The sequence below is a fragment of the Varroa jacobsoni genome, unplaced genomic scaffold, assembly GCF_002532875.2.
Source record: "Varroa jacobsoni isolate VJ856 unplaced genomic scaffold, vjacob_1.0 scaffold_720, whole genome shotgun sequence".
NCBI lineage: Eukaryota > Metazoa > Arthropoda > Arachnida > Mesostigmata > Varroidae > Varroa > Varroa jacobsoni.
In genome coordinates, this window is record NW_019213622.1 from 220,377 (window position 1) to 234,792 (window position 14,416).

Consider the following 14,416-nt stretch of genomic DNA (forward strand, 5'->3'; position numbering starts at 1 on the left):
CAATTGCGATTACTAAATTATTTACGTTTATCCGTCGTAGCATTCTACGACGTTGTATCTAAACAGGGTAATCCCGATGCTAACCGTGCGTCTGTCTAGCTCCATGTTAGCAATTATCTCTTCAACAAGCTACAATAGAACACGGTTCTCACACGCTCATTACTAACTGCTTATCCGAAAATAGTACCGCCGACTCTTTCATTATTTAACGATGCTTTCGACGTTGCTATAAAGAATGAAGACTGCATTTAATGGAGACATCAATAATCTGCTTCTACTAGTCGTCTCTTCACGACACGCAAACCAAACTAACGTTTAACACGTGTTTGGTACGGCAGTCAATGACATTTATTGAATTCAATGCTCCGTAGCCTCTGCCGCTGCGTCCTTTTTATTGCGCCTAGGTCTCAACGCGAAAGGCCATTTTCGAAAAGCGACTCCGCGCTAAAAAAGAAAAAAAACGCAAGTCGACTTGTCTTCGGCACTGGGTCCGGTGTGTGAGCAGTGACAGAATAACATTAGTCGAGATAGTGATGGCAGCGTAAATTCGTCGACGCGGATCGGCCTACAATCGTCTCGTTATCATTGCGGTGCAATGGCGCTTGCATGAGATATTATCTGTAAGACTATCGTTCTGCCTGGATACCGTCGCTTGTGAGCGAAGGGAGTTGTTGGCTACGCGTCCGCTTTGTCCTTTCTAACAGATTCAGATAACACAAAAGAAAGTTTCCAGGTGTTCAACGGAACAGTTGCGTTGTGCGCGAGACCCAGCCACATAGGAAGCCTAGAGGCGACTGATTTGCTAACAGTGGTTCAGGATGCTAAAGACGGGGGCCTGGTGTCGTCACGGACGTCGACGTGGAAAAGCTGGAAGTGGAGTGGGGGAACGGATGCAGAGAATATTGAATGACGAATATGTCACGCTGAAAATGTTAGCCAACCTGGTGACTCTACGAGATATGTTCAAACGGGGTACAAAACAAAGTAAAACGGACTCGACATGGGTAGGTAAACAGTTGAGAAATTATAGCTATCGGCTATCGTCTGCTCCCTGACTATCGCATATATACGATCTCTACTTGATATGATAGACGTATCTTTCGACTTGTTATTGTTTTTTTTTCAGCAGGATATTGCAAATATTCGATATTTACATTGGTCGAGACGTGTTACTAGCTGAAACATCGCTTAGCAAACTGGAATTATTAAATCCTACTTAATTATGAGCGCTTAGACGTTTACCGATAAAGCCAGCCTGTCTGTTTCGAATGTTACGCTGGTCTTTAGTAAAGTAAAAAATGAGCTTATCGCAGCTTAGACCTGATAGCGACTCTGTATAGTTAGTATCTCTGAATATCGCCAATACAGGCAGGCAGGCAGGTTGTTGCTTTAAAAATTAGCAGAGTAGATAATGTTTTCACTTAAAAAAGAGTCTAACAGATATAATAACGATACTTGCCATATAAATTTCCGGCTTCTGGTGTGAAAAACAAGTAGGAAACATAATAAGCTGACTGATTCAGATATAAGCTACTCACACAAATAAACTGTTCGTCCAGAAAGCATAAATTACACATTATGTCCTTTTAAAATAAACAAACCTTAATCTGACTGTACAGACATAAAAGCACAACGAATAGATTTACGGGTGATAATACTTTTCCTGTGTGGTTAAGGGAAGCTGTTAATAGTACCCTTCCGTTTTTATTTGCTTTTCCTTTTTTTGGACGTTTTTTCACATTCATCTTCGCGACGCATCGATCAAACTGCGGCTTTTTCTGGGCCTGCCACTCTAATCAGGGGGTTTTTTTTATACTATAATATACCCATTGACGAACCAACAACAGCTAGAGCAAGCTGCAGCTTCGCAGTGATGCCCGTCTATCGTTCTGTCGCCACTCGAAGATAAGATACTTACCGCTAAGATCAAACTGTCCCGGTTTAGAAATGATTTGTCACTATTTTCACCTGCGATCGAAAGCCGAAATAAAGTACAAAGAAGCAATCAAGCAGAAGATTATCGTGTTTTTTTTTTTTTTACTTTTATTTAATTTGCATGAGCCCTATCGAAAGAACTGGCATTACAGTATAGTAACCTGGACGCTGGTTCAATGATGACTATTCTGTTAGAGCCATCGTTAATGCCGGACGCGTGTCAAAATATTAAAACTCAGTTACTTTATCGTGGGGTCGTAGCGAAGAACACGTTTCCGCGTCCATATAAATGCATTAAGTCTAAACGGACTGCAACGTTCTATATGGTGCTTTTATATTGAGTATCATGAACAGAAAAGTCAGGACTGTCAACTATTAGTTACCAACAGGAAACTTCTCCGCTTGTCTCGACTGCGGATTCGAAAAAACATACACAACATTTTTCCCCCATATTCACAGTTAGTGTTTTTTTATTTTAATGCTGTGTAGTAATCAATAAACCACTTCACTTTCTCCTCTAGATTATTACTAAAACACTTGTGGTCGAATTTTAGATACTCTAATTACGTTTTCGTGTTTCAATGAACACTACACACACATATGTAAAGTTGAGGTTAGTTATAAATTTCTCGTCGAAACAAATACAGACCTGGAAAGCAGTATTGTCTACTGGAGCATTTAGAATCAAGGAAACACCAATCTTAACTTGTTTCTCGTTTTAGCAATTCTGTTTTTTTTTTTAGCAATTCAGCATTCACTAAGCAGATTGGTCCGTCCCTTCCGGCTAGTCAAAGTATACCTAATCGAAGTTCAACTCCATGTCATCACTGGGCAAAGACCTTGTTGGTATATGATGACTGTAATGCCAGACGCAGTAGAAGAATCTTTAACGCAAGCACAAACGTATTAACCAGAACAGAAGATTCCATTTAGAATACCACTGTTATTCCGGTCGTAGTTTTCTGTCTGAAAAACAGATATGGCTTAGTCGAGCCAATTACTAGGTTTCAGCACAAGTTTTTTGGGAACGCAATTTGTCCCTTTATAAATCCTGGCTTCAGTTTCAATCACCCAGCCCTACAAACGGGTCCCCGCAGGCAAGCCCCTTGAAATGACTACGCAAACTCCCAGAGAAGAAAATTTAACTTTGTTTTGAGTGTCTATATATGTTAGTCTACAAAACTTATTACATAAAGAATAATTTTTAATAAAAAACAAGCCAAACAATTACAAATGCTTCAAGTGAGACCTGTTAACTTCTTTTACTGTTGTTATTGTTGTTAAAAGAGTAGTCACCAATGCCCTTGAAGAGCGGCGCGGTGGAAGGTGCTAAGTAGTTTTTCTTTCATATTGCCTATGAAACGGGTCACCTTTACTATGATTTTATACTTCACTGAACATATAATGCTTGAAATAATCAATCTGCTTGAGTGTCAATTTATGTTTATACTCGCTTAATTTTTCTTCTAACATGTTCCTTTGTTAATGTGAACTATCGTTTCCATCTTACTATTGAGCAACTTGATAAAATGTGTTTGTTTATCTATTTCGCATTTTATCGCCTGTTTTTTTCATAATAAAAAACAAGTTCATTTAAATGCTAAAACAAGCGTATAGTGATTTTCTTATAAATAGAAATAAGGCCTTAAGCCGATGTGTATCACTCCATCGCTCACAAAAAATCGGTACTAAAAAACCGATTTCGTTTGGCATATATATATATACTCGGTCAACGTCGCTTTCTGTTATATTCTACTAAGAGTAAGTTAAACCCTAGACAGTTCTACACATTTCCCTCGACGAAAATAGCTCGAATAGTAGTGCGTTTATTAGAGAAATATCATTTCTATGGGCCATTTTGCATTTGTCTTTTGACGCCCTTCACATGGACTACATTTTTCCTGGACTGACAGAATATGCCGCTTTGCTACGATCTCTGTGGTCTTGAATAGCCTCGTTGGTGATTTGACTCAGGAAGTCGACGATTTCGTCGCGGATACGGTCGTAAGTCTGTCGCTTTTACTGTTGATGCTGATGTTGTTACCATGCCTCCTGCTATTGGTTCTCGAAATTTGTGAACCTGTATTGTCGAGCAGTCGTTGTAGTGGGTTACGCGTTGGTTCTATGTCCCAGAAAAGAGCATCAGGCCTGAAAGGTGAGGGGTAAATGGGGCAAATGTAGGACAGCGACTTGCCGATCGTGCTCTGCCTGCCGGCATCCGCCTATCAGAAGGCAGATTTAGTGGATCATTGATAGTATCGTAGCACGGATCGCGCGTAAACCTATTCCCGCTATTTCGCCAGACTGAACACTGAGTACAAGCTTTCACAATGCTTTTCCGATAATCAACTCTCAGTGTACAAAGGTAAACAGCGTGTGGAAGCTTCCCCGGCCCAAAACCCCCAGTGCGGCCAAATGCCGAATATGCATCGAGAGTATTGGCCGATAGCGGCTTGCGACCTCGAAATCTTTTTTCCAGCGAGTGTCGATCGGAGCGTAATCCTGATCCGAACGGCCCCGTAAGCTAACTACCTCTACGTTGCTGCCAGTCTGTCTGTAAAGTTATAACCCCATTGGTGATTGTTGTTAATAGTTTATGAGGTCGTAGACGCAGGTACAACGTGCAGATTTCCTTGTACACTCCTTAAAACGAACGGTCTAAATAGGTATAGCTGTACAAATGTAATGGAGTCGGCAATAAACGCTTAATTAGGGAAAGTATCCTTTACGTAAACTATTTAAGGAAACCATTATAGATCAAGCCGCGATTATGTATTACATATATATAACTAAAGTTTGTCTGGCTCAACAGCTCTGATTTGTCTCGCTCGCCGTGTTTGTTTGAGTGTGTGTGTGTGTGTGTGTGTGTGTGCGTCTCTGATTTATATTTGCACCGCATTTTTGTGTAAATTTACGTAGTATTATGTCACGGCTCTCGCGAGAATTCTGATGACTGTCGTCGTCATCGTGCTGCGTGGAACGTTTAGTTCCGGAAAAAACGGAAACGACTCCACGATAGACTGTCAAGTAAAAAAAAAAAAACAAAAAGAAAAAAAACAACAATATTTAATCAAGAGAATAAGTTTGGGCCAAATTTCAGTCTCTTAATAACGTCCAGTACTACTGTCAAGCCTACAGCAGGAACAATGTTGATTGTTACTGTCAAACAGGCAGGCATTATGTCCTAATATTAAATACTGCGTATTTTAGTTTGGCTGTACATTGTTTGAATGTTGCTATAGAAATTATTACGTATTTGCTGATTGCACCACCAAACTGGAAAGCAGACGCAGACGTAAACGACAGTATAGGTTTCTTTTATTCAATGGAGCTGCGGCAATGGCGGCGCTGTGTTTTGCGACGAAGTGTGCCTCATTTTTCAACTCAAATATATTTTAGTATCGATGTATAGCAGCATATCGATTCCGCTTTTCACTGGCGCCATGAACAACCCCGTTACATAGACCCCATGTAAAAAAAATTGCCATTTCATCAGAAAAACAAGCCCTGAATAAAGATGTTCACTGAAAAAAACACACGTTGCCCTTTGTAGCTTACTGATACACCTCCCTAAAAAATAAAACAAAAAAAAAGTATCGGTAGCCGGACAAGTGTAACCTGGTACAGTTTTGATCGACGATGATTCGATGGATGATTTCGGCAGAGGTAAACTCGGGATCGCATGTTCCACACACACAATGGGGACTAACATACGTGCACACCCCACTTACTGTTCAATACCTCGAGATTACACAATAGAATATTCAAGATTGTTGTTTGTTTCTGCCTGTGAGCATATTGTTGATGTCTTTAGTGGGCTCGTACATTGATATTTTTACATGCGTAGCATAGCTATAGAGGGACGACTCTCATGTAATTTCAAGTAAACGTCTAAAATACTTAGATTGCACCGTTATATTTCATCACGTTTTTAATCTATAGGCAAGTAAATTTATTTTATTCAGCTACTAAATAGGGTAGGAAAAAAGATCTTGTTTCTAACCGCACATGTAATATCAGCACACATATCTTCACTGTATAAATCGTCGGTATAAAAATCGAAAAACACTTACCAAGGAATGGTCGGTTGTAAACTTGCTTAGTACTTTTGTCCGTTGAAAGTCTATCGATGACAACTAAGTTTACGCATAGCTAGCTACACACGTCTGCAGCTTGACGCCGTAGTCCATAGCACACTCAGACTTGTTACCGTACGATGGTGAGTAACTTTCTTTATCTGAATATAAAAATACATCCGGTTACCCTTTCAATTCCAGTAAACGTAAATTTTAGTGTATAGAAATGATTTACGCTTATGAGCTTTTGCAACGCTGAGGCGCCTGCTTTATTTGGCACGGGTCCTTTTTTACCAGCCGATTCTTCACTTATGGGTCGCATAGTAGGATAAGACCTGTACGAGTTGAAATGTACGTGTTCAAGTGCGGATTGCCTCTTGGGCTCGCTTTGAATACTTGAAAAATCTAGCCGCTTGGTGTTTACGGTTAATCTGCGTTTTGGTATTTCCAGTTCTACATCATCAAACGACTACTGCTGCTGCATCTGTCCTAGATAACTGGCCGTCCAGTTCAATACACTCGAACAAAGTAAACCTAAATCACCATTAAATACCGATAGTGAGTACAAATCATATATTAACAAGAAGTATGGGACAGGTAAAGGCCGCATTTGTAAGAAGCAATCCTCATGGCTATTTTCATAACCCAACTGTAACTAGCCTCGTCAATCCACTGCCGACTTCATGAGTTCATTTGCTCGCAAGCGCCGAGTGAGTTCGAAATCATTTACGTTGTATACAAATATGAACGGCGTCACACGAGTCGCAAAATGATGACTGTGAGTCATCATTTTCTATTGCGCTACGGCGTGTTAGTTGCGTTTGATGAGTTGACCGGCATGTTCGTTGTCTTTTCTTGTGGATGCGTTTGAATCATTGTGGTATTGGCTATCTTCCTATGTTTTACATATTTATCCTATATAACGTCGTTCGTGAATAGGGTAATCCCATATTTATGATTCTCTTGCCATCTAGCTAATTGTTAACTAAAAATAATACGTCTACCATGCAAAGATTCATTGAGTATTTTGCACTTGAGCTACTCTTCGTATGAACTCGGATCACAGAATCGTAGTTACGATACGCCCATCTAGTATCACTGTGCTAGGCTGCAGGGGCGGATCTGTCTCATGGTACGCGAACAATTTCTGACAATACACGCCATTACACGAAACAGCAATCCACAAGCTCAGCAATGGTGGCAAGGAGCGGCGCTGCAGCATGAAACCTTTTAGAGTTTTATCTTAACTGTTCGATTGGAATGGTTTGACGAAACAAAGTAGTCCAGCCAGAGTGGCCACTGCGCCCCATTATGGCAGTGTCTCCAGTGAGCGAGACTTTTGGTGTGAAAAAGATCGTTGAATTCATCCCTGCTCCCATACGAAACGTGACTTGAAATTTTCTCTCTTTCATGCTAAGGTATTTAAAGGCTTCGATAAAATATTCGAGGTTGGACAGAAGTAGCCGTTCAACATCTGTGCTATCATTCTGCAACCGCGTGCTGTAGCAACGCCAGATCTGTGATGATGTTGAAATAGTTATATATATATATATATATATATATATATATATATCATGGAAGCGTACCGATGCATCAACAGAGAACGCTAACGAAAGTCCTGAATAACATAGCGTGCAAGAGTATTATTTTTATTATCGGGCTTCGAACACGTAATACCCCTAATGTCTCATTATTCCACCAAATCACTCGATGCGGATAGTGCGAACCTCAGTTGAGTCGCACTTACCAAGAGCAGAGTCCATCTTTCCAAACAAAATGCGTTCCATGGTATACACAGAAGTCAATATAAGGATCACCGGTCCTTTCTCCTATCCTTTTTTCGATCTTCGTGCTAGATATAGCACATGCGTAACATAATGAAGTAGATCAGCAGTACACAAAATAAACATGTATTCTTTGAAACTTTATTATGCTATACAATACTGTACACTTTCTTCGATACAGCTCAAAACGAGGGAGATCAAATAAACTTCAATGTCTTTGGGAGAAGATTGTTTTCCAGAGGGATCGAAGAGCGTATTAAGTTCCCACCCTGTTTCACTGGTATCCCGGTACGCCCTAGACAATGGTGAGTCTATTTCACTTTATTTTTCAGCTAAGTTGCACTTTCTAAGAGAAACACATCAGTAGGTGCCATCATTTCATGCACTACATTTTTTTTTTGTGTGTTTGTGTCTAATGCAGGTATCGAAAAACGTTTATATTTGCCTCATTGTCACATATCAATATCACTCAAATAATATATACCAATTAAAATCAAATTTGCCGACCTTTCAACAACCAGCCCTAGCAAAGTCGACGCGCAACAATTACTGCATGTCTAATAAATTGAGGATAGCAGCATTTTTTTTAAAGACGTTAACTTCATAATGCCGCTATACACCAGTCGCAAAGCATCATAAAAAAAACATGCTCGTCTGTGTAAAAAGTGGCGAACTGTGGAGCTGATATTAAATGGAAATTGAATCTGTTGTGTGGGAATTAGTGGAGAGGAAACCATGTTTGCGTTTAACTTATCACGGCTCCAATCCGACGATTCTACTTACAATGTTAAAAAAATTTTACACGACACAACGAATACAATGTTCGGGCACAACACTTTCTGACTATTTACATTTATTAATATTATTATTATTATTATTACATAATAAAAGGGAAAATGTATCGCATCAACACTTTTAGACAGTTACGTCAATTAACACAAAGCTGTCTTCCAAACTTCAGTTTATAACTCACTAAAAGGCAATCATTGAGAAGTTAAATAAATTTGAATCAGGAAGGATTTTTGATGCTGTTAGTGGTTAACTTTTTGTTTGAGCCCGAGTTACGCAATACAACAAACATTGTTTCAGTTGTGAAATATGGCACACACACAACGCCAGTGAGGGGCACTCGGGTTCTTTTCTGAGAGCGCAAGCTCATAGTGAGCAACGTCGATTGTTGCTTAACAAAGCGCGGCAACAATGTGTACACGTGCCGCCCTTTCAGGTCTAATTTAAGGTAAACAAGAGTATCGAATTTTCTTAGATCCTAGGCAGAATGCTTTTCTCACGAGTCTTAGGCTGGTAGCACCTTGGTCAAGCCAGAAGAGCCTAGAATCCCACTGAAAATATCATAGCACACTGGTTGTTTTTGATTAACGTAGTTGAATTCACTTATGAACTAAAGCCGATCAAGTGAAGTTTCTCGAAGTCGCATTAATAGAGATTCAATTAATCCTTCAGGAGTTCATATAGAATCGGGAAGATATGATACAAATTGAAGCAGACTGCCTTTTGCAGTACAGAAAGTTGCTCTGCAAAGCACGCGATTTTAAACATAATTGTGCTTTTCAGGGACGCAAGCGTCATCTGCTGCGGAAGTTTCGTGTGAGTTTGTCCTCATAATGGTTAAACGTCTAAAAAAATTGTGCTCTCGTCTTATATAAGTGTTGACTCACTGGGAAAACAGGATAAGAGAGCGCAATTTTTCAAAACTACGATTAATATGTAACACATTAGAAACAAAGCCATAGAAAATCTTTTAGCGAGCTTTTTATGTAGGTTTTAAAAGAATCACCACTTAGCTTTTCTTGAGTTTAGCTTAGTTTCATTGCAATATGGTCCCATTTCATAAATTAATGCTAAAGAAGAGTATTTATTTATTACAGCACCAGGTAACAATACCTATGTTTTCGCCAATTCTAGCCCTCGATCGTTAAATACATTTTGTTGCTCGTCTGTCCGCACCGTCGTACGGTTTGTTCGTGACGGTACACCACACGCTTGACCAAGTTAAATAAAAAAAAAAAAAAAAAAATTTTTAACCATTACATTCTCTACTCACAGGAACTACGAAATGGTCGGCTGATAATATGCCTCCACCAAACGCATTGCTCCCTATGCTTAGTGTGGTGTGATAATTTATGTGTACATTCGTGTGTGTATATATGTATCTATGTGTATATACATATATATATATGAGTGTGTGCCTGTGTCTGTGTGTGTGTCTGTGTCTGTGTGTGTGTCTGTGTCTGTGTCTGTGTGTGTGTCTTTGTGTGTGCGTGTCTGTGCGCGTGTCTGTGTGTGTGTGTGCGTGTCTGTGTGTGCGTGTCTGTGTGTGCGTGTCTGTGTGTGCGTGTCTGTGTGTACGTGTCTGTGTGTGCGTGTCTGTGTCTGTCTATGTATATATATTATTAAATTTACTCTAAGCATAGGGAACGGCGCGCCTAGTGAAGACATATTGCCAAGTCGCCACGATATAAAAAGGACCATTTCGAAATTACAGCGAATAGAGAATGTAATGTTTTTTACGTCGGTCAAGCGTAGTATGCCACCACTAACAAACCGTACGTATATGTGTGTGTGTATATATATTTCAAAATGTTCGTACGACTAGCTAAAACAGAATAAACGGGTAAATCATTTGTTGTGTGCACTTTTTTTTTAACCCGTTCCGACTTGTAATTGATACGTACTGTTAATTTGCGAATTGATTAATAAAGTACACTACTACTATACTTTTTCTTCGTAATATTTCTTTTTCTGCATTTTTAAGCATAATTATCATATGTATCTTCAATACCACATAATACAACAATTCCGCCAAAAATTGGCATTGAAGCATGCAACTTGCACGAATATGGAATTGATTCAATTGGAGGAGACCTGTTAGAGTTTAGAATGATTTATATTTGCCTAAATTTCAGTTCAGCGGTGAATGTATCAGCGTTCAATATAAGCTAGTTCTTTGAGGGAAACTTCGTCAAATTTACTGTTTCGGTAATAATGCTATTTTCCCTTGACTTTCCTTTCAAGGTTATGAAACTAAGATGCCAGAATTATAGTAAAAAAGCATTCCTCCGCCTTTAAAGCATACTACTAATAATGTATGCATGTATATATATATATATATATATACAAAATTACGAGCTTGATAGACATCAAGATACGTACGCCTGAGTAAACTAAAAAGGAATTGTGTTTTGACAAAATAAGACGCTTATTCCCATATTTCACAAAACTGTTGACATCAATGAAATTGTAAAAAAGAAAAAAGTCCACTAACTAGCGTGTCTTATACAGTACAGTTAACAGCCCTGAGATCAGCTCTTCCATACCACCTCAAATAATACAAAGCTACCCCACCTGTCTCAAACAATATAGGGAAGTTAAAATACCACTGCTTTTTATTTTTGCCCGCCACTCGTTTCAAAGTGCATTCATTCGTTGGCTGTTTGTTTGGTTGCTCTTTAGGCCCCAGACACTGCGATCCGTAGACGTTGATCTCTAGCGTTCTTAGACTGATTCCCTCCCAGGCTGCTAAGTAAAATGCGATTTTTTTGGATGGTAGATCTGTTGTGTGCGCCCTGTCTATCTGATAATATTTATATGGCATCTGTTCGTCGCTGTACGAACCCAGAACAGGCGAGCTGCGAAAAGCTGTGAAAGAGTCCTTTTAATATCAAAGCTTGTCGCTGCCTTCCCAACTTTGCAGTGGTGTACTTCCTGTGCATTTTCTCATTGCTCCTAATATGCACATAAATGTTCATGCAATATATGAAGTAGAATCTTGCAACTGCGTGCAGATTGCCTGTCTGCCTGTCTCCGTTCCGTTATTCCCTGCCTGTTCGGTGGATCCTGCCGTTAATCCATGTTGTGCTGTTCGTGCTCTCGTAATCTGACCGTCTACGACGATTGTTGCCACCGAACTTTTACCAACACCATTACTACCTGCACGAATATCAGTAACCGTAACAGGTCGTTGGTTACTTCTACGCATCGTCGAACGGGCCTGGTATTTTACCGGCAGGCCGCCAACTGAAACCCCGTTGGAGCGGGCCTGGGATGCACCGTAGCAGCAGCAGGCGGGGGGATTACGACTACGATCGGAGTAGCGGAGGTGGGGGTTATCGTGACAGTGAACGCGGGCGGGACCGAAGTCGCGATCGGGACCGAGAACGTGACCGGGACAGAGACCGACGAAGTCGTTCAAGAGATCGTGGAGGCTATAGCAGTAGCAGTAAGTACGGTGGCAGAGGGGAGCACACACGGGATCGGTCATCCCCCTACCGAAGCGGCGGGGGTGGATCCAGCAGTCGACGAGGCGATTATCGAGATTCTGGTACGAGCAGTAGTAGCCGAAGAGGGGACAGCAGCTACGTTAGTAGCAGTAGTGCAACAAACCACAATATCAGCAGTAGCTCAAGCAGTAAACATTACAGGGGCGGGGGCGGAGGCGGTGGAGGTGAACGAACTTCCGAGCCAAGTCGAGGTGTTGGCTCTGGGACTGGCGTTGACCATGACCGCGATACCGTCGCATCCGGTACACCTACAACCGTCAACGTTAAACGCTACGAAAAAACTGCTCGTTCTCGATCCAGAGAACGTCGCGTTGCTGGTCTTGACGGAGCTGACTACGCATCTTCAAAACGAAGTGTGACACGATCACCACCTCCAAGAGAGGTCGAAAGCCCTTCGCGATTCGGTGACTGGAGTGAGCATACTTCTTCAACTGGGAAGAAGTACTATTACAACGCCAAGAGTGAAGTCTCACAGTGGGAGAAGCCTAGTGAATGGCTTGAATGGGAACGAAGGCAGGAACAAGCTCAGCCATCACCACTACAACAGATTGTCGCTGTACAACAGGTCGAACAGGTTAGCGACAAATTGTCGACGACGCCCACGCAACAGCAGCAGCAACAACAGTCGCTACTGCAGCTACAGACGAAACTCCAGGTGCAGTATGCATCACCCGTGTCCGAGGATTCGTCAATATCGTCGAACGATGAAGATGATGGCGGCCAGACTCCTGAAACGCGTGAAGCTGAGGAGGTTACTACGATCGTTGCACAGGACGACAATAATGGCCTAAGCCAAAAACCGCAGTTCCTTCCTGGTATGATTCCCTCACGCGATCAGGTCATGCAGGATGCGTCCTCGCCTCTTTCTGAGCATAGTCCAAGTCCTACGTCGTCTCAAGGTGAACAAACACCTCCGAGAGGTGATAAAGCCACTCTTTCAACGACGCTACTGCCACCGCCAGTGAAACCGGTAACCCTGTCGCCTTCGCTTGCAAAATATTACAAGGAAGTGAGTACATATTTACTTGTTGTCTATTAATCTGATAAAATTAAATTTCATCTATTTGATTACTGAAACATATCATCAAGAACGTAACTACTACTGTTCTTTTCTTGCAATTGACAAAATAAAGTTCATTTGCCCTGTTTTTATTTAACTTTTTTTAAGTGTCTCCCAGCTTTAAATGAGCGAATTCGGACACGAATGACCTATGCGCGATATGTTGATCCTGCACAGCTGCGGTCACGATGGTTTATTTATAGAATATTACTGTCCTAAGCAAGTATGGAAAATAATAACTACAGTTGAATTAGGTACAGGATCTCCTACAGAATCGTTTGGTATTGAAACCAACCAGGTCTACTTGATGTCATGCGAGATGCAAAAGTACGGTTGCATTTGTATTTAAGTAAGACTTATATAAAACGTTAAGAATAATAGGTGGAACTAATATATTGAGCAGTTTAGTTACTTCACTAAAACCTACTCAGATATATTGTGTGTTTAGCAAGCTATTCGGTCAAGCGTCTCTTGCAATTTCCTTAATAAAACCTGCATTTGTTTGCATATGCTATTACACATAGGTGCTAATTACGCACATGACAGCCTGGCAGGCCGAGCAGTTGGAACGCCAGGCAACGCGTCTACAGAGCGAGTTGTTCACCCTGGCTAGTGTGCACTGTTCGGCAATTTCGGCAGACCTCAAAATGGCGCGGTCGATGGTGCGGCTCGCCGAGATTCAGGCAACACTTCAGGAACAGCGTGCACTTTTTCTGCAGCAGCAGATAGCTCAACTCGAAGAGAAGTCGTTCTCTCAGCCTACCAATGGGAGTTGGACGTCAACACCGAACGAACCTGCCACTTCCCAACAATAAGATCGTCAGTTGTACGGGTGGTATGGATATGAAATGCGATACCTATCACATAAGGCTACGTCTGCCGAAGTAATACCCGCTCAGTTGTTACGTATCTCTCTGCCAAGCGAGACATGCACGCGGGTTGGTGTACTCCCTAAGCCCTATTGCAGTAATATGTATTGTCGCGCATTATGGTGTCATTTATTGGTTTTCCGTTCTATACAGGCAGGTTTTTTCCTTTTCTGGCATCTTTTGACAGGGTGAAGTTTTAATTTTTGCATGTCAACTCACTTTTATTTATTTATTTATTTTTTTTTTAATTAGACATGTGAAACGACTGCTCCACATTTCGGTAGCAGCAGCAGCAGTGGCAAGATAAATCATGGTCTATATATATATATATAAATTTTTTCGTACCTATTTCGAAAGAGACATTCACACTGAACGACTCAATTACGAAACAAAC

The 14,416-nt window shown here is 41.0% G+C and overlaps 1 protein-coding gene across 1 annotated transcript; it reads left to right on the forward strand.

The window, feature by feature from the left end:
- Window positions 1-11,248: 11,248 nt before the first annotated feature.
- On the forward strand, window positions 11,249-14,416 carry LOC111262977 (uncharacterized). Its single transcript, XM_022837648.2, has 2 exons — window positions 11,249-13,102; window positions 13,678-14,416. The coding sequence occupies exons 1-2, from the start codon at window positions 11,858-11,860 to the stop codon at window positions 13,966-13,968; spliced, it is 1,536 nt and encodes a 511-aa protein (XP_022693383.1). The 5' UTR covers window positions 11,249-11,857; the 3' UTR covers window positions 13,969-14,416.